Genomic DNA, 20357 nt, shown 5'->3' with positions numbered 1-20357 from the left:
ATGACGTAAACATAACATTATGTATTCTAGTTTTATCTAGAATCACTGTATAATGACTTGAACAACCCTTAGTATGAGTTTTCTTTATTTATATTTTAACAATCTTTAGTATGGTTGGTTAATTCGAGCCGGCCAATCAGAACGCCGAACGCGCTCTCGTTTAGATTACTTTAAACGTAAAGCAAACTCGTACTAAGGGTACTGTATACTTTTGAAGACAACTACAAATGTATTCCAATAATATAAGTACCTATGTAGACATATAGTTTAATATATAAGGAATATTAAAACTTTCCATAAATAAGTAAATTAACTAAAAATCACGGTTTACTCACTGGTACATTAATGGAGAAAAGCTCTACTAGTTTCGAGTCACAGAGGGACTCTTCATCATGAGCAGCGTGCGCAGACGCGGCGACGTCGCATAATCTACTGAGAGTAGAGTGAAAAAGAAGAGAGAGTGAGAAAGAGAGTACGATAAAGAGTCCCTCTGTGACTCGAAACTAGTAGAGCTTTTCTCCATTAATGTACCAGTGAGTAAACCGTGATTTCTAGTGTAATTTAGTATGTCTCACGATAGTTATTATAAAGATATTTTCCAAGAATTCTTTAATAAGTTTTTATTAATTCGCATTTTTGAATAATCTAAAGACTTTATATTATTAGATTAAGCATAATCTTTACTATAATACTTACTGATGCCCGCGGCTTCACTCGCTTGGATTTGCGGACTTTGTGACAAATAAAAGTAGCCTAAGTTACTCCTTAGTACATCAGCCACCTGTCAATAAAAGTCCCGTCTAAATCGGTTCAGCCATATTATTAGAACTTGAGACGGGATATTTACACATGATTCACATGATCACAGATGAACTGTCGATTCATTGGCGCTTGCAACAGTGCCGAAATATCGGAAACTCATCGACATAAATAAACATGGTAAATATCCCGTCTCAAGTTCTAATAATAGTGTTAGTGACCATGTCAGTTTGAAAACTTATATCGTTCCAGCCATTTCAGAGATTAACCTGAACAAACTGACAGACAGACAAAAATTGTAAAAACGATTTTTTCGGTGTATGTATATTCATATGCATGTAGTAAAAAGCGGTTATTTCAATATTACAAACATACACTCCAATTTTATTTATTAGTCTATTACTTTACTAAATATGTATTACAAATGCGAAAGTTTGTGTGTATCTTTGTTACTTAATCACGTCAAAATGGCTGAAGGGATTGGGGTGAAATTTGGAACAGGGCTAGTTTATGGTGTGAAATAACACTTAGGATACCTACTTTTTATCCCACGGAAACGCGAACGAAGCCACTGGCAGAAGCTAGTATTAGATATTATTTGAGATTTGTCTCTCAGCAAAATATTTTTGGTTAAAATTCTATTTAGAATTAATATAATTCTCACATAAGTATTAGAAATATATTATTTGGCTATGTATAATGTTATTTATTAAAATCATGAAGTTTTGTATCGACATGAGCTAATGGTAACATGTAAACAGTGACTCGTGTAGTGTAGAGATTGTCCAGTCAACTGATGGTAGCGTGGACTGTCCAGGCGATGTATGCAAGAATATTATAAGAATTATGTAATCTTTTTTATTATAATTATTAAATAAAGTATACAAACCTTGAAAATGTGTATTATTTGTATTATACCCCCGAGCCTCAAACGATGTGAAATATGTATAAACAAACCACTAAGGTTTAAGTGTGTCACATAAATCTGACGAGAAACAACGCTTGCGTTGTGTTTCGTTGTGTGTGAGGTTACCGGAGGCCCAATTACCCGCCTTCTCAATCTCTGATTCCCCAACAACCCTTAAATTCCTAACCCCCAAAAGGCCGGCAACACACTTGTAACGCCTCTGGTGTTTCAAATGTCCATGGGCAGCGATTGAAAGAAAAATTATTTATTTAGCAACAAATGAAAAATTTAGACAAAATTTAGATTGCTTACCATTAGGTGATCCGTCTGCTCGTTTACCATCGTGTTCCACAAAAAAAAGAGATCTGCTCGGGTCGAGTGCCGCTCGGCCTTGCCTCAAATTGACCAACAAAGTAGTCTGGATAATTTTGCCTTCTCAAAAATATATTTTATGTGTGTGTGTTTTATTTATGTTGCACCTCTGCTGCATGAGCATTTAATTGCGGGCGGGAGGGCGGTGCTGCACACCGCATGTTAAAAAATACATGTATAAGCGGAATTAAAACTAAAAAATCTTACTGTATTGTTAGTGTAGCATGGATTTCCACAAAGTAACGCCTGGTTCTATTCTATATAATACTTACTAATATTATAAAGATGAAGAGTTTGTTTGTTTGAACGCGCTAATCTCCAGAACTACTGGTCCGATTTGAATATTTTTTTTTTGTGCTGAATAGTGCATTTATCAAGAAAGGCTATAGGCTATAAAATATCACGCTATGACCAAAAGGAACCAAGCAGAGCGGGTGAAACCGCGCGGACGTAGCTAGTATAATATATTTTATGGTAAGTACAGGTAAAATAAAACACAGCAATTCATCTATGATAATGTATTTTCTCTTATGTTATACATCATACAACCGAATGGGCCACTCAGGGGACTAATTATGGAGTGGCATATATACTGCCAGGTTTTTACTTTCAATATAAACGCTTTAAATATTAATATAATGCCTGTAGTACTAACCGCTGACTCATTTAATGGTTACTTAACCCAGTCCTAAGCAATTGTTTTACGGAACAAAATCGTTACTAAGGAATAGTTTAAGTAAACATTAAAATGTTATCAAGACATACAATGCAATAGCGACATTTCACCAATCATGTTGTAAATACAGACGCAGTGAATTTGAGTCCAATTTTCGTCAAAATTTGAAAATATCTTAATGTCTTAAATTTTAATACAAGTCAAGGCTTTTCTCTTCGTGTATATATTCGTAATACCGACTGATATAAGTAATGCTTCAACATTATAACGAATTCAGTCGTAACAAAATTTAACATATGAAAAAACACATAAATTCCCTAAAAAAACCTATGTAACAAAAGTCGCTTTCAACTGTCTGTCTCAATGTTAGATCTTAGAAACTACGCAACGGATTTCAATACGGCTTTTAATACATAGCGATTCAATTCAATCCCCGAAGCGGTAGGCAGAGGTGCACTTTACGGCACGAATGCCGCTATACAATGTACACCCACATTTCACCATTTGCGTTATAAGTTCCATGTAATAGAGGGTGAGCCTATTGCCATATACTGGACACAATTCCAGACTCCGTGCTACTACTGAGAAATTTTCGAAAAAGCGAAAACACCCCAGTAATACTTTGCCCGACCCCGAGACCCCTTGTCCGGCAGTCGCACTTGCGAACACTCGACCAACGAGGCAGTATTTTTTTAGTATAACAGGCATTATAATAATTTAAAAGCGTCTATAAGATAAAGAATCATGAAGTAAATCTTCAATCTATCTATCTATAATAGGTCTACTAGTGAGACGGACACACAAATCCATCCTTTTATTATAAGTACCTATTTCTTATATTATCGGGTACTTGAAATCACTAAAACAATTCTATTTTTATGTATTATTATATTTTAACTTTATACCTTTATTATTTATTATTATATAAAAAACTGTCACATAAGAATGTTTCTACTTATTTTATAATAATTAGCTTAAAATTCTTTTTTTTTTTTTTGGTAATCTACTTCATAATTCTTTTATTGTAACTTTCGTGAGACATACTAAATTAATTATTATGTTATCGGCTTACTCACGTATTTGTTTGACGAGGAACTCGACTAGTTTCAAGCCATGCTAGAGGCTCATATTCATGAGCAGCATTCCGCGACACACGACGCGGCGATTGTCGCGCTGCTAATATTGCATGGCTTGAAACTAGTCGAGTTCCTCGTCAAACAAATACGTGTGTAAGCCGACAACATAATAATTAACTCATAATTCTTTTTTGTCGATATCAAATCCAAATATAATTGGATGTTTTAACATAGAGTAATAAATACCCCATATATGTTCTCGATCGGTAATCGAACTGACTACTCGACCATACATAGATTAAAAATCTTCGTCATTTCATTACATACAACTAAATCAATTAGACACTACAGCTTACTCTCGTAACATTTCAAGCAAGCTCGACTAGTTTCGAGATGCACCAGGGACTTATAAAAAATAAGCAGGACTTTTAGAATCACCGCATCGTTGAGCTAACGTGTCAAGCAAGTCATATTGTCTAATCAATTCAATACTCATTAGTTTACAAAAATTCTTATGTCAATATTGAAAAAGACATTTTGTTCAACAGATACATAGGCAAAACTGTCTGTTGAACACACATATTAAAGTATATATTTTACAATACATACTTTATATAATAAGTTGTCAAAGCTATATCTGTTTTGAAAGCATTCCTATATATTTATAATAACTATCGTAAGACATAGTAAATTAACTAAAAAATCACGGTTTACTCACGTACATTAATTGAGAAAAGCTCTACTAGTTTCGAGTCACAGAGGGACTTCTAAAGCGTTACTAGGCTGCGCGATGTCGCCGCGTCTGCGCACGCTGCTCATGATGAAGAGTCCCTCTGTGACTCGAAACTAGTAGAGCTTTTCTCCATTAATGTACGTGAGTAAACCGTGATTTTTAGTTAGCTAAAATTTTACATATTTTTGTCGTAAAATTTAACTCAATCATTTGTGCGAATTCCCTTATAATAAACATATAGTTAAATTTTAAGGTGGACAGTAGAGATAATGGTTTCAAAACAGATATATTTTTTTAAACATATTATTAAAATTCAGTCCGATTTTTTTATATAGTCATGTCCTATACTTATAATTCTCATGTCGAAATTACATATTAAACGATTTAATTATCGCTTTGTCAATTTTTATCACACTTTTAACCTTAGTACTTTTTATCCCATAGGAACGCGAGCGAAACCATTGACAGAGGCTAGTATAAATCATGTGACTTAATCGAAAGACTGACAAGGAAACCGTTATTTATGAAATGTCCTTTTAAGAAAACGGGTAGTCAAAATTATTCCACTATTGTAATGTTCAAACACAACACTACCTCCCATTAAAGCCGTGGCAGATACTTTTAGAACACCTTAAATATGTTTTATGCCCGAATACTCAAACGCTACTCAATTTTAAGACGCTCTCAAAACTAGTTCTGTCCCTATCAATTCTTTATAAAATGACAGCGATAGCACGATATTTAAGACGTTAGACTTTCAAAAAGAGACTGCGACCACATGAGTAGGTTTCCATATATCTTGTCAAAGTAAATGTCAATTAATTTGCAAAATATTGACATAACAAAAGTGATATTTTGTCCTAATAAGGACATAAATAGCTAATAAACTTAAAATCACAAGCGAAAACAGGTTGTTTAGAATTATAAAACACTAATATACTGTCGTACTGAGAGTCATTTAATGGTTACCTAACCCAGTCCTTAGCAATTGTTTTACGATACAAAATCGTTACTAAGGAATAGTTTAAGTAATCATTAAATGTCTCTGAGTGCGGTATTTAGCTATGAAACTTAAAACTGACAGCAAAATCTACTATTTCTTTATTTTCTAGGGCATAAAGTTGCAAATGGCTTATTTTCATTTGTATTTATTTCAATGTGTTAAATATACTTTTAATTTGTAAACATTGAAGTATATAATATGAGAACTTTAATTAAATAATATTTATTTAAAAAAAAACATTACCAAACATTTATTTGGATATTTTTATGGTATAAGCCGGTAGACGAGCAGACGTATCACCTGATAGTAAGCAATCGTCGCCGCCCATGAACACTTGAAACACCAGAGGCGTTACAAGTGCGTTACCAGCCTTTTGGGGGTTAGGAATTTAAGGGTTGTTGGGGAATCGGAGATTGGGAAGAGGGGTTAATTGGGCCTCCAGTAACCTCACTTACATAACGCAAGCGTTGTTTCACTAGAGGAGTTTCTAGTGCATTGCCGACCTTTAAGAGATAGGGGGATTTGGGATGGAGGGGGACTTAAACATAAATTTGGATGTAATTTTGAAAAAAAAATTGACAATTTTGTAATATAATGATAACATAATAATTAACACATTAAACGCATTGCCCCCCCCCCCACTCCGGGTAAAAATTACCAGCGCTAGCGGAGGGTTTGCATTCAACAGATATTTGTTGGCGTCTAAAATATTAATTTAGTAAGTCTTACGATACGAATTAAATCAAAATTTAAGTTCTCAATACACTCCAATGTCCACAATATAACCAAGTTATATTTTTTACATTTTTCCAAAAGAGGCGTGGCTTATTACTTGTGGTTTTGTCTCAAAGCTGCAGCGATGTCTCTCACGTCCAGTTGAACTTTCGGTTTATGCTGCGGCGGCTCGAAGTAGAAGTCAAAGCGCTTGAACGATTCGATTTCCCGTTCCGACACTTCCAGTGAAGATAGATTCGTTATGCTGGAGTCGGGGAGGAATACGCTCGATTCTGGAATGGGAAAGAATGGTTTGTTGTATTTATACAAAAATAACGCTTCTTAATTTCCAAAAGTATAGTCAAAAGTCAAAGAATTTATTTCTATTTATCCTAAATAAGGCACTTTTGAAAAGTTAAATGCGAAAGAAGTGTGTAAGAACCGTGGCAATTGACGTTTCATTGTCTCTGCCTATCCCCATGGGAGACAGGCGTGAGGTTATATATGTACGTATGGAAAGTTAAATTAAATTGTCCGTCAGACTGTTTGTCAGTGAAGGTAGGTACTCGTTCAGAAAAGTACCGTTCATACAATGTAACATACATACAATGTAACACGCATCTTTAATAGTTACATAAAAAGAAGTATTACTGGGCTTTTTTCGGTTTTTTGATAATTTCTCAGTAATAACACTGGAATCGTGTTCAGTATATGGCAACAGGCTCACTCCTTATTACATGGGACTTAAATAACTAGATAAAATATCGATTGATCGATTGCCAGACAACAGGTCTCGCGTTCTATTCCCGGGTCAAGCAAAACAGTACTGGGTTTTTTTAAGTTTTTCGACATTTCCTCAGTAGTAGCTGGAATTGTGGCCAGTATATGGCAATAGGCTCACCCTTAGGTGAAAAGTGGGTATACATTGGCATTACGTGCCGTAATATGCAGCTCTGCCTAACCCATCGGGAATAAAGGCGTGACGTTGCATCGCATAAAATATGAGCCAAATGTAAGTCAACTCTTACCATTTACATAAGCCATATAAGTCCATATCAATGTAGATGTTACATTAGCTACATACCTGGATGCGGATGTCTAGCCCCTATGGGGCCGAAGCGTCGGTCGTCTGCGGGCGGGGTGGCCGGGCCGGCGCCGGGGGGCAGCTGGCCGACCCCGCCGACCCCACCCACCCCGCCACCACTGCTGGTCGACTGGACGGACGACCCCGTAGGTGAACTTCGGGCTGATTGCGCTCCTGTAACAATGTAAGTAGTTTAAAGTTAGTTTCACAGCTTAGCTATTACATCTTCGTGATATAGCTACATAGTATATCTCTGGTGGAAAAGAACTCTAATAAATATGGCCTGAATCGTCACTGTCGGCTACAGTAGACAAGAAAACAAGATTTAAGCACATATACTTTGTCGTCTTATAGCTCAAATATTGGCTGGATTATAAAAGATGTGACTGTGAGTTTTTTTTATACCACGACGGTGGCAAAGCACACGGCTCACCTGATGGTAAGTGGTTACCGTGGCCTATGAACGCTTGCAACATTTGGGGCATTACATGCGCTTTGCATTGTAATCCGTACGGAAATACAGACCTCAACTAGATCTCTTTATAATAATTTTGACGTGTAAAAGACGTGCTTTTTTGTTGCCTATTTGCAAAATAAATCCTATTCATTATCTAAAAATCACGGTTTACTCACGTAAATTCATGGAGAAAAGCTCTACTAGTTTCGAGTTACAGAGGGACTGTTCTCTGATAAAGATTCTCCATTAACCTTTCGTAATATTATACACATTGTGTCTCGCACTGATCAGGGCTTCAGCATACGGCGGGTTAATGTACGAGAGTAAACTGTGATTTTTAGTTAATTTTGTATGTCTCACGATAGTATTATAAATTAACTTCAATACAAAAGGCTAATGTTATTATTACTTATTATAGTACATAGTATACATACCAGGTTTGTGTGTAGAGTAGAGCTGGTCTGGCCAGGCGTGTGCCGGCCTGCTGAACAACGACTCCTCGCCCACTCCACACTCTAGGGGGTGGCCCGGCTCCTGCAGGGGGGGGGGATATTACTATAATGTATAGTCAGATAGGAAATGCCGGCCTCATCTAGCTATTTCAAATATTGGCGTGTAAAAGTGTTATTTTATGACCTATTTACAGAAATAAATATGTATCATTTATCATTTATTATTTACTGTTTTTTATAGAATTTATTTGTTTGTCACAGAAATATCCTGTACATTCAATAGGAACTATAAATAAATAAATAATACTATAAATAACGGAATAGTCCGTATTTATTTATATACAAATGTTTTAATGGGGATAATAGGGATGATAACGGGGTATGAAAATTAAAAATCTATTTGGTTTGTCAGTTAGGTAATGGAAACATATTGAACACGTATTCTTTTTATTTTGTCGTATAAGATAACAATATGTACTTAGATGAAACGAATCAAACGTGTAAAAGTGGGAGCAAATACGTCATTTCTACGTATAAAACGTACCTAAAAGTGACGTCACACGATATATCTTCGAAAATATTTGTTTCCGTAAGAAAATAAAAAATACGGTTCTAATGATTTAAAATAACCAACAACATTAAAAAAAAAATTAATCACGATTTGAAATTCACCATCCGGTACGGGAATCGAACCCATGACAAACAATAAGCCCGACTTAAACATCTAACATGAAATCATCACACCAATCTCCCATTACTTCAGATAGACCACAAAACCCCCAAAACTATGTCCGAGCGGGAATCGAACCCACACCTACTATAAAAACACCAAAAGTCAAAGTCAAAACATTTATTTTTTCAATTAATCCTAAATAAGGCACTTTTGAAACGTCAAACTGAATTGTCCGTCAGTCTGTCTGTCAGTGAAGCTAGTAAAAAACTGGACTTACCTGCGTTTTATAGAATTTCGACTCAGTAACATGATGTATAGATACTTCATTATTCAGCTTCGATCCAACCCTTAAACGCTGAAAATAGGGCAACGTATCACCGTTAGCCACATTTTTCAACCCTAAATCATCACTTTTATCACTAAAAAGGGCATTCCTGAAGACATTACGGTCTTCTTGACCAAACGGGGTGTATAAACCAGTATATTGCTGATCTTCCTGCTTCATAGGCGTTCCTATAGGTTCAGGCCTTTGAATCGGATTGGCAAAGAGAGAAATATCAGAATCAAATGCTCTGTTCGTCTCCGGTCGAGTTCCTATAGGGTTTGGGGACACCACGGACTTAGGACTCTGGTTTTCAAAGTACTCCGGTGTTAGGAAATTCCTTTGCTGCTGGTCATCCGGTGCCTTGAACAAGGAGTAACCTTCATCATTCTTCTGTGTGAAAGAAGCTAAGTTCATTATCCGAGTTTGGAAATCATCTGACTTCGGTGAAGCTCGGGGCGGATCAATGTATTGGGAGTTGTTATTTTGTATTGGGTTGTACGTGTTGGGGTTCACATAGTTGTATTGTTGGGGGTAAATGGGGTGTTGGGGGCTCGGAGCCCTGACTCCCATGAGGCTTTGTTGATGCATCATTGTCATTAAAGGATTCCTGATGGTAAACATCCCGTTCGAAGTAGGAGTGATGGTGGCTTGGCAGGCATTCGGTGGCATTGGTATTGGGTCTGGTACTCTAATCTGCTCCTGTTTCTTAGCCGGCTGATTGGTGATTTGAACTGGTGGTAAGTTCGGATGGAACATTGGGTTCCTAAGGGTGACGATCTTGGTCCCATCTTGCTTTTCCTCAGCGGCCGCGGCTGCCTTCTTTGCTTTTTTCTTTGCCTTCTTCGATTTACCCGGCACTGGGGGCGGGTCGGCTATTATAACTGGCTTTGGCGGTTCTGTTGAGAAGATTTGTGAATTAGTTTATTGAGTACATTAAGATGACTACTGTTAACAAAGGCAATGTAATATATTCATAATTTTAGTGTAATATTGGTAACAGCATCGGTACATTTTGTTCTTTTCTGTTTCCATTAATATAGTCAATGTAATTGTCTGATTGTTTCTGTTACACTATGTGCCAATGTGAGTAATTAATTATATTAAGAATAAAAGGATTTATTACAAGGTATTGGGCCCAGACACATAACTTTGTTGATATCGAATCGAGTGTAATATTACTACAAAAAGTATCGTTGGCGGTAAAGTGAGTTTTGAGGTAAAGAAAACTTTTGAACCCTCAAAGCGCTCAGTTAAATATCAATTCCCACTATCATATGTATTATATCTACACTAAATAAGGAGGAGCAATCGTGTGAATAGAACGATAAAATCGTTCAAAGACTTCTCCTCTCCCGCTTTGGACGAAGCGAGAAAGTGTCAGACTCTTACTGACTAAAAACCACCCGGTTCCTTCTCCTGCTTTGAGCCGGAACCCTGGTAACCTATAGTATAAGTATAAATACCATGACGACCACTACAACAGACCTGGGTGGGCAGTGCTGAACATGACGTTGGCGGGGTCCGCGTTGATGATGGGCGCCGGCCGGGCCACCGGCGTCGGCGCCGCCGGCAACTGGCCCGCTTTCCATAGGGGCTGGGAAGGAAACACAAGTTTAAACAAGAAATAGTTAAACCAATCATGAAATTAGAGATAATAGGCTAGTTTCCTAAAATTTACTTAAAAAAGTAGCTTCTGCGTCCAAGTTCGACCGTGTAACTTTTATAGAGGGCTTAGATCTGATTGGTTGGTTATTTCGAACTGGCCAATCATAGCACCGAATGCAGTAACGTTTCGATATCGTTAAGGGTACTTTTCCATCAAAAATGTGCTATGTAGATATGCTACGTAGATGTAATAGCTAAGCTGTGAAACTATGTGACCGTTTCCACTGATACTAAGCTATGTAGCTGTGCGAGGAAGATGTGCAGCTCGAGTATGCGATGTATCGGTAGTAGGGAAGCTATCCATAGCACGCATCTTTCCATATAAAAAAACATAGCTAAGCCGAGTTCGTTTCCATTAGTGCTAAGCTATGTGTATCAATTAATATGATTGGTGGAAACCAAATGCATACACAGCAACGTAGCGTAGAACATTACGGAAAAGCAGCCTAAGGGTATTGTATACGAAACTAATGTTTATATTATGATATACAGGAAATTTTCCTTCTTGGAATTAATTTTACGAAAAATTTCCCTTAAACTTCAAATAATTTGGTGGCAACTTACCACAGACTTGATAGGCGGTGGTTCCTTCTTGTCGGAAGGCTGGACTCTGGTCAGGGTGATTCCTGGAGGTAGCTTCAAGTCCGCCACCTTGAAACAAACATAGTAGTTTAGATTTAGATTAGACTAGCTACTTCCGCGCGGTTTCACCCGCTCTGCTCGGCTCCTATTGGTCATAGCGTGATGTTTTATAGCCTATAGCCTTCCTCACTAAATGCACTATCCAACACAAAAAGAATTATTCAATTCGGACCAGTAGTTCCGGAGATTAGCGCGTTCAAACAAACAAACAAACTCTTCAGCTTTATAATATTAGTATAGATTTCAGCCATGATCGTCCCACTGCAGGGCAAAAGCCTCCCTACCCTCCTTCCACTCCTCTCTGTTAAACAAACATAGTAATGTGATGATTTTTTAATGGGACAAGCCCGCCACAACCTCCCATACCGCTGCAGCTCCTGTGCACCAAGATCTACAGTAGATACAACCATGAAAACACTGGAACACTGAAGTCCGGCGCGTCCGTGTGACGTGATGATGTAACATATAAAATAAAATCTGTCTGTGTCATAAAGAAAAGTAAGTGTGGGCTCGCCATGCTTCGCTCGACCGGAGTGATACCATGGCCGAGCAGAAAACTAAAGTGAAACAACGCTCGCGTTGTGTGACTGAGGTTACCGGAGGCCCAATAACCACCTTCTCATTCCCTGATTCCCCAACAACCCTTAAATTCCTAACCCCCAAAATGCCAGTAACGCACTTGTAACGCCTCTAGTGTTTCAAAGGCGCCGGCGATTGCCTACCATCAGGTGATACATCTGTACGTTTACCGGCTTATACCATAAACTCAGATATCAAGTTAAAAACACTCAGATATGACCTACCTGTACTCCACAGCTGAGTTGTTCCATGATGCTGCACGACGCTGGCTTCTCCAACTCATTGCTGCACTGGTTCTGGAAATAATATATAACATTCAATGCTAGTCTGTCAGTGAAATCAGGTGTTAGGTCCAAAGTGTAATTTCGACGTATGTAAGTTTTATAGCAATTGGCGTTCCATGGTCATACGACAGGAAGTAATATAGACTACTTTTTTATCCGATATTGTATCAGAATTTTTTCTTTGAAAAACCTAAATTGGAAATGATAAAAACCATCTAAAAAGGACGTCCTAGACGGACATATATCGAGCAGATTGGCGATATATTAAAAAAGGGCCAAATTAAAAGTACCCTTAACCGCCGAGCATGCATGAAAAGACTGATGACTGTTGATGAAGCGAAAGAGGTATGTAACAGTCGTAGCAATTGGCGTTCCATTGTCTCTGTCTACCCCCATGGAAGACAGGCGTGAGGTTATGTATGTAATGTGTAAATTCGACTTGAATGGCTTCCCTACCATCAATACATCGCATACTCGAGCTGCGCAACTTCCTCACACAGCTACATAGCTTAGTATCAATGGAAACGGTCACAAAGTTTCACAGTTTAGCTATTACATCTTCGTAGCATAGCTACATAGCACATCTCTGGTAGAAAAGCACCATAAAACTCCTAATAATATAAAAACAATTCCTACCTTCTTACTAACAACTTCAATAGTAGTATCGGGCGTTATATTGATAACTTGTGTCTTCTGTTGCTGTAATTGCTGCAACTGTTGCTGTTGTTGCTGCTGCTGCTGTTGTTGTTGCTGCTTCTTGTTCTCCTTCTTTGTTGCCGCTTGTTGTTGCTGTTGTTGCGCTGGTTGCTTCGTCTTAGGTTGAGGTTGGGGCGCTGTAAAGATTAATTGTTTCAAGATATAAGTCGAATCTTATGAATTTACATGAATAACATATCCTACTAATATTATAAATATGAAAGTTTGTGAGCATGTTTGTTTGTTACTCTTTGACGCAATAATTACTGAAGGGATGGGGATAAAATTTGGAATAGGGATAGATAATGGGACGGGAATAGGCTGCTTTTTATGCCACGGGAACGGGGACCAAGCTGCTGGCAGAAGCTCGGGTGTCAATCCACTGCTAGACTATGTCCTCTTCTTCATAAAAGGGTTTGTCAAAATCTCCACAGGCTGGGTTGGAGATCGCAGTATTAAAGGCGCTGCTGAACAGTCTCTATCTAACATGCAGTCCCTTATAGCCCAGTCTGAGTAAACTAAACTACAAAAAATCATCATCATCAGCCGAGAGACGTCCACTGCTGAACAAAGGCCTCCCCCTTAATCCACGTAGAACGACAAGCCGCCACCTGCATCCACTGGCTCCCCGCCACTCTGACAATGTCGTCGGTCCACCTAGCAAAAAATACTATAAAACTAATGTACTAACCTTTCTCCTGTTTATTCTCCTTTCCTTTTTTCTCATTCTTCTCCGCTTTCTCCTTCTTTTTCTCTTCTTTCTTCTCCTTCTTAGTCTCCGCCTTTTTCTCGGCTTTAGTCTTAGCGGGTTCGGGTTTCGGTGGGTCGGGTTTTTTCACTTCTGCCGTCTTCTTTGCTTTGGGTTCTTGCTGTTGCTGTTTCTTCTTTTCTTCTTCTTCCGCCTAAGAAGAGAAGAGATGGTTATTTAAACTTTGGTATATTCTGTGTATGCTTACTTACTAATATTATAAAGGTGAAGAGTTGGTTTGTTTGAGCGCGTTAATCTCTGGAACTAATGGTTCGAATTGAATAATTATTTTTGTGTTGGATAGTGTATTTATCGAAGAAGGCTATAGGCTAGATAACATCACGATATAACCAAAAGGAGTCCAGCAGTGTGTGATAATCTACATAAATATGAAAGTAACTCACATCTCGTCTTTATACCTAAACCACTGTATCAATTTGAATAATTCTTTTTGTGTTGGATAGTCCATGTATCGAGGAATAGGTTATATTTATGGCTTGAAACTAGTCTCATTCCTCGTCAAACAGTTACGTGAGTAAGTCGATAACATAATAATTAATTTAGCTAGTAATTATAATAGAATACCTGTTGTTTGGCTAACAGCTTCCTCTGTTTCTTGGACAGCGGCTGCTCGGGTACCGCGGCGTTGGGTTTAGCTGGCTCCTTGACATCCTTGCTGGACTTCTCTTGCTGTTTCGTCTGATCCTTGTTTTCTTTGTGCTTCTTCTGTGAATAATATGGAGAAAATCTTAATTATAAATATTATACATGGGAAAGTTTGTGTTTGTGTGTATATTGTTAATCAATCACGTCAAAACCGTTTAAGTGAAAACGCGGGGGTAGCTAGTATCAATATAAGTTACTTTTCTTCAGCAAACTAAATTAACTGCCTGAAATATTTTTATAATAACTACAATTTTGGTTCGGGAGGCGAGCTATACTTGCTCGTCGTCCGCAGACCGACAAACTTGAAATACATCTGGTTTTGTTTATCAAGTCATATGTCTGCTCGTTTGATTATTTATACCATAAACTGTAACCATAGTAAGAGTTTGCTTTACGTTTAAAGTAATCGAAACGAGAGCGCGTTCGGCGCTGTGATTAGTTAGTTTATTTGAATCGGCCTTATTATCGGATTACTTTAAACGAAAAACAATCTAATACTAAGGGTACTGTATAATTTTAAATTAATAACCTTTTCCTTATCCTTGCCCTTAGCGAGTTGGTTGATGTGAGCTAGTGCCTGTTCCCAGGTCTGCTTGCGACCACTTTCAGCTGCCTTCGCCGCGGCAGACGGCTCCTCGGCCGGTACTGTTAGCACTGGAAAATAAAACATATGTAATTATTATACTTAATAGTGAAATATTACAATGGTAATTTCTATTCTTTGTGAGAACCAGAAATAAGGTATGTAGATGACAAATTTTAATTTCAATGTCCGTCTTGTAGAAAAAGAAAAAAAATACTTGTCTTATTGTATTTTAAAATATAAGACTCGTATTTTTGATTTTCTTATGGAAACAAATACTATGAACGGTATATTGAATAAATATTTCGCACGCGCGTGTTTTCGCATGATCAGCTGTTATCAGCGAGGCGCCCGCATTATCGGAACACTAGTAACTAGGTAGGTATTTTAGAACTTTACTTTGTTATTGCAATAAAACTAAAACTAATGAGTATACAAAAACAGTTTCTTCGGGAAAGTTGTTTGTAATCATGAGTACAATCACGTGTTTAAATATCGTTCACTAATTGGGTAGTTTCCTAGGTCAAAAATAAATTATTTTGATATTTCAATATAATAAAATATCCCAAAATAATCGTGTTTTATGACGATATACTTATTTATTTAATTTTTCTTGCAATTTTTTGCGTAATAAGTATGCTATTTGACGCAAAAAAATTATGACGTCATAATTTGCAATGTCATACAAAATTCATAGAAAAGTAACGTTTTTGACATTTCGATAAAAGTATTGAATTTGACTAGTAGGATAATACCCTATTATTAGAATAATGTAATACCAACCAGTATGCTTGGGCACGGCGGTGGCTCCATCTGGCGGCGCGCGACGTACACACACCATACCGCCGCCCGCCTCGCCTGGGGACAAATATTTAAAATATTAAAAACTTCTATTGACAATCAAGAATAAAACAAAATTCTTAATGGGTCGACGTTTGGCCGCTATCTTGCCTGATGGTAAGTGATGATGCGGCCTACGATGGAGCACGTCTGCCCATAAGCAACCTATTCACTCGGGCTTTGAAGACACCCAAATTATACCCATCAGGAAACACAGACTCCGGCAAATAATTCCACTCCCTAGCAGTTCGCACAAGGAAAAACATCATCCAATGACTTCTCTCGCCCTGGGTAAGACGTAATTGGGCCTCCGGTAACCTCACTCACACAACGCTGTGGTTGTTTCACGTCGATGTACTGTGAGGCCGTGGTATCACTCCCCCAGAGCCGACACAGCAGTGCCGAAGCATGGCGAGCACACACTTTACATTTCGCACACCTAGTAATATATTGGCACATTTAAGGTATTCATAGTTTACCTGACTTGTTTAGTTGTTAGTTTACTGACCAATGAACCGTTGTTTTACGTGCGTGAGGGGGGAAACTACAATAATGGTATAATGACACTTACGACCTCTCTCGATGAATATGGAAATAAATAGATTAATATGCACTTTTAAACACGTTAACCATAAGTCAACTTTGCATTTTTTGCGGATGTGCCAATATATTACTAGGTGAGCGATATAAAAACTAAATAACTAACATTATAATAAATAAAAAGAAATGCTCACTTATAAATGTAGCAGTAGCAGCCTGCTTCTGTTTCTCTAGCTTCTGCTTTTCTAGCTCGATGAGTTGCAAGTGTTGCTGGTGTTGCAGTTGTTGCTGCAACTGTTGCTGTTGTTGCAGCTGTTGTTGCTTCGCTTGCAACGCTGCTTGCTCCAGCTGTGAAAGGGTAATGTTGGTTGAGACTTTTTCAAAGCTTTTTTCAGCTATGTGATAATATGTAATGGTAATATTTGACATCGGTGCACTTAGTACGAGTTTGCTTTACGTGGAAGAAAAGCAAAACGAAAACGCGTTCGGCGCTCTGATTGACCGATTCGAATAAAGCAACCAATCAGAGTACCAAACGCGTTCTCAGTTCAATTACTTTAAACATATGTAATTAATTTATACGTAATATACGTAAGAATAAATTACATTAAATTTGTCCGCAGCGGAACGGGCCTCCCTTAGATCGCGAAACTGTCGCGTAAAGGATTAAGAAAAACCGAAGAGACTTCTAATAATACCGTTCAACCATTCGTTGAGAATCGAAATTTGTACCCTTAGTACAATTTTCATCTCTCGTATCGATTTCTTTGAATGTAAATCAAACTCATAATAAGGGTGTCTTGCGGTCACACTTCCAATCCAATCCATCAAGAATGTTGTAACCGTATTTAAGCTAAAGTATTCATCAAATAATAATGTCTAGATAACTTGTCTCTTCTAGATAGCTGGAGTCTAGATAACCTGCTAGGTAGTCAGCTCTGGATTTGGCATCAGCTCTACTTGACCCCATCTGTGGTGACTTTGTAAACGTTTTTAAGCTATATTATTTAATTTGGAATATATCATACCTGAGATTGCGTAGGTCTCTCAGGTTTCCCCTGCACGGCCCTCGACTCCGCTAGTTGTCGCTCGCAGTTCTGCAGTCGCCGGGTAAAGTCCAACACTTGCTTCTCAGCCGCTTGCATTTCCTGGAAAAATATGTTTCATATTACGTATTTTATAATAAAAGGGTGACATCATCACATAAGCAACAACAGCATATGTTATAGTGGACACTGCTGACCAAAGCCCTCTTCTCACACAGAGAAGGTTTGAACATTAGGGTTTGTTCACACAGACAGGTTCGTATACAGTTGGAGTCGGTCGCTTAGAGTCGACAACTATTGCACATACACCGCCTGGAAGCGGATGCGCTCGGAGCCGATCGGCTGCGAGAGCGAGAAAGAACACGCAATCGGAGCCGATCGGCTCCTGTTATGATTTCACACCAAGCGCCTTCAAACCTTCCTAATACCAAAAGCAGTGCACACGAAAAAATAAACCTTAACACCAATACACAAAACTCTGTTTTTGACATGACAAAAATCTACTCTTCTGTCCGAACCGGTCTGTGTGAACGAACGCTTAATCACCACCCTTGCTCAATGCGGGTTGGGGTTTTAGATTTAGATTTCAGCCATGATCGTCCCACTGCAGGGCAAAGGCCTCCCTACCGTCCTTCCACTCCTCTCTGTTTAAAGCTTTTTGCACTTAACAGCTATGACAAGGATTAGCAGCTATGACCGCAAAAAGCTTTACAAACTTGTTATTAGAAATTATAAGCCCAGGTTTCCTCACAATGTTTTCCTTCACCATACCTTACTAGCAAGTTTACTACCCAATCATCATTATCTTGACTTAGTATAAACGTACCTTGGAAGTAGTATTCATGAGTGTGGTCAGTTCTCCGAGCTGTTCAGCCACGAGCTGCACCTTCGCTTGCTGCGCCGGGTTCAATTTCTGCTTTTTGCCTGTAACAAAACATAAAAAAATACATTAGATAGTGGATAAGAGTGTCCTTTTTAGAGGAGCGAATATTATCCAATGACTTCTCTTGCCATGGGTGAAGCGAGAGGTAGTGTCAGACTCTTAACGAGTAAGCACTACTTCATTCCTCCTACTCCTTATGGAGTCGGAGCCTCGGTAAACTCGGTCCGTAGTTCTGGGTCCCATTTGTGGTGGTTTAATGGCTCTTGGAGGTGCGTGCTTGTTCTTGCCTGTGGTGCGTCGCGTTCAGCGACGCACCACAGGCAAGAACAAGCAGCTGAGACGTTTATCTTTAGCCCTTAGACGGGTCGGGTATGTGCTACCCGCGTGTAGAGTGTCGATGGTAATGTATAGCACGTACCTTTCTTCCCGGGCTTGTTGTGTTGCTGCAGCGTGGCCCTGGTGGCGTCGAGGCGTCGCTTGGCGGCGTTGCGCGCGACGTGCAGCGCGTCCAGCTCGCGCCGCGCCCGCGCCAGCTCCGCCGCCACCGCCGCGCGCTCCTCCAGGAGACGGGACTCCAGCTGGGGGGAGGAAGGGGGGTTACATACTGCTCGCATGGTTACATCTTAACTAGACTGATGTATATCTATAACCTGAACTAGACTGATCTATATCTATAAGCTGAACTAGACTGATCTATATCTATAAGCTGAAAACTTCCTTTGTTTAAACGAATCACCAGAAATAGTGGTCTGTATTGAATTATTTTTGTTTTGGATAGTCCATTTATCAGTAAAGACAGCAAACCATTATTCTATGATCAATAAGAACCAAGCAGAGTGCAAGAAAGGTAATAGCTAGTTTACATTGAAATTAGAAAATGTCAAATGCAAAGAGAAAATTAAATATTTCAGAAGTATTTTCTTTTAAGGGATAAAATCATACAATAATTAGCTCTTTCAGTCTTGAGTGAAGCGAGAGAGAGTGACTCATACTGACTAATCACTACTCCGTTCATACTACTACAGAGCAGTATAGAACAAACCCGCCACCGCGTCATTTAACTAACATAATTTACAAGACACTCTAGCCCGGTTTCACCCACTCTGTACCCTTAGTTTGTTATATATTTTAAAACCCTTTTGTATTACCTGTATTCTCGAATAAATTCGACGCGAGAACGCGTTCGACGCTCTGATTAGTCAGTTCGAATGAACCAACCAATCAGAACCTTTACCCCCGAATACTGAAATGCTACTCAATTTTAAGTTGTACTTAAATATCGTGCTATCTCTGTCATTTTATAAAGAATTGATAGCGACAGAACTAGTATTGAGACCCTCTTAAAGGAGAAGGGGACTTTTGGGCCCAGCAGTTAACTAGTTGAAATGTATATTAAAAAAACCGTCATATTTTTCTAAGGGAAATCACAAAATATGGTACCTTGTTTCTATCTAGGAAGCGAGAAAACTTAAATTAAGTTGTGTAATAATGTATGTAAAATAATGTATGTATAACGTACTCTGTGATTTAAACTTCTTAAAACACTTCTGTCTGACATCAGTCAGTCACCGATTGACAGATGACACTCGTTCGTTGTGTTTCGTTCTGAGTGCGCACGTATTTTCCATGTTTTATTGTTTAACCCCACGACCTCGGCTTTATAAAGGACTTTTGACGGATCTTGCATCTCTAAATTACCTGACTCTCTATTTTGGACAACTGTTTAAGCCTATCAATCGGATATTGACGACATGGATCGCTGTGTAAATAATTGTACGATTGCGACTGGTCGCAGTAACTCTATTGGCAGAAGAGTCTTGGAAGAAGTGGCGATTTTATCAGTTATTCGTCAGTGGCGTGCATCTCAGTCTGTATAATATGGTTACCATTATCTCAATTGGGAAAGATACCAAGAAAATATACGTACCCCGCCCCCTACACAATTCTTAGATGA

The 20357-nt window shown here is 38.5% G+C and overlaps 1 protein-coding gene across 1 annotated transcript in view; it reads right to left on the bottom strand.

The window, feature by feature from the left end:
* Positions 1-2541: 2541 nt before the first annotated feature.
* The window catches only part of LOC118280924 (uncharacterized), a 59806-nt gene continuing 41990 nt past the window's right edge, over positions 2542-20357 (bottom strand). The window contains 16 exon segments of the mRNA XM_035601328.2: positions 2542-6533; positions 7325-7498; positions 8216-8315; positions 9184-10127; positions 10717-10825; positions 11461-11547; positions 12342-12413; positions 13038-13234; positions 13789-13999; positions 14431-14571; positions 15041-15165; positions 15878-15952; positions 16669-16822; positions 17503-17622; positions 18347-18444; positions 18822-18981. Coding sequence (XP_035457221.2) covers positions 6355-6533; positions 7325-7498; positions 8216-8315; positions 9184-10127; positions 10717-10825; positions 11461-11547; positions 12342-12413; positions 13038-13234; positions 13789-13999; positions 14431-14571; positions 15041-15165; positions 15878-15952; positions 16669-16822; positions 17503-17622; positions 18347-18444; positions 18822-18981 — 2946 coding nt within the window. The 3' untranslated portion in view covers positions 2542-6354.

Source organism: Spodoptera frugiperda, chromosome 19, assembly GCF_023101765.2.
Source record: "Spodoptera frugiperda isolate SF20-4 chromosome 19, AGI-APGP_CSIRO_Sfru_2.0, whole genome shotgun sequence".
Classification (NCBI taxonomy): Eukaryota; Metazoa; Arthropoda; class Insecta; order Lepidoptera; family Noctuidae; genus Spodoptera; species Spodoptera frugiperda.
The sequence above is the reverse complement of the archived record's forward strand: the minus strand, read 5'-3'. Positions and strand labels throughout refer to the sequence as shown.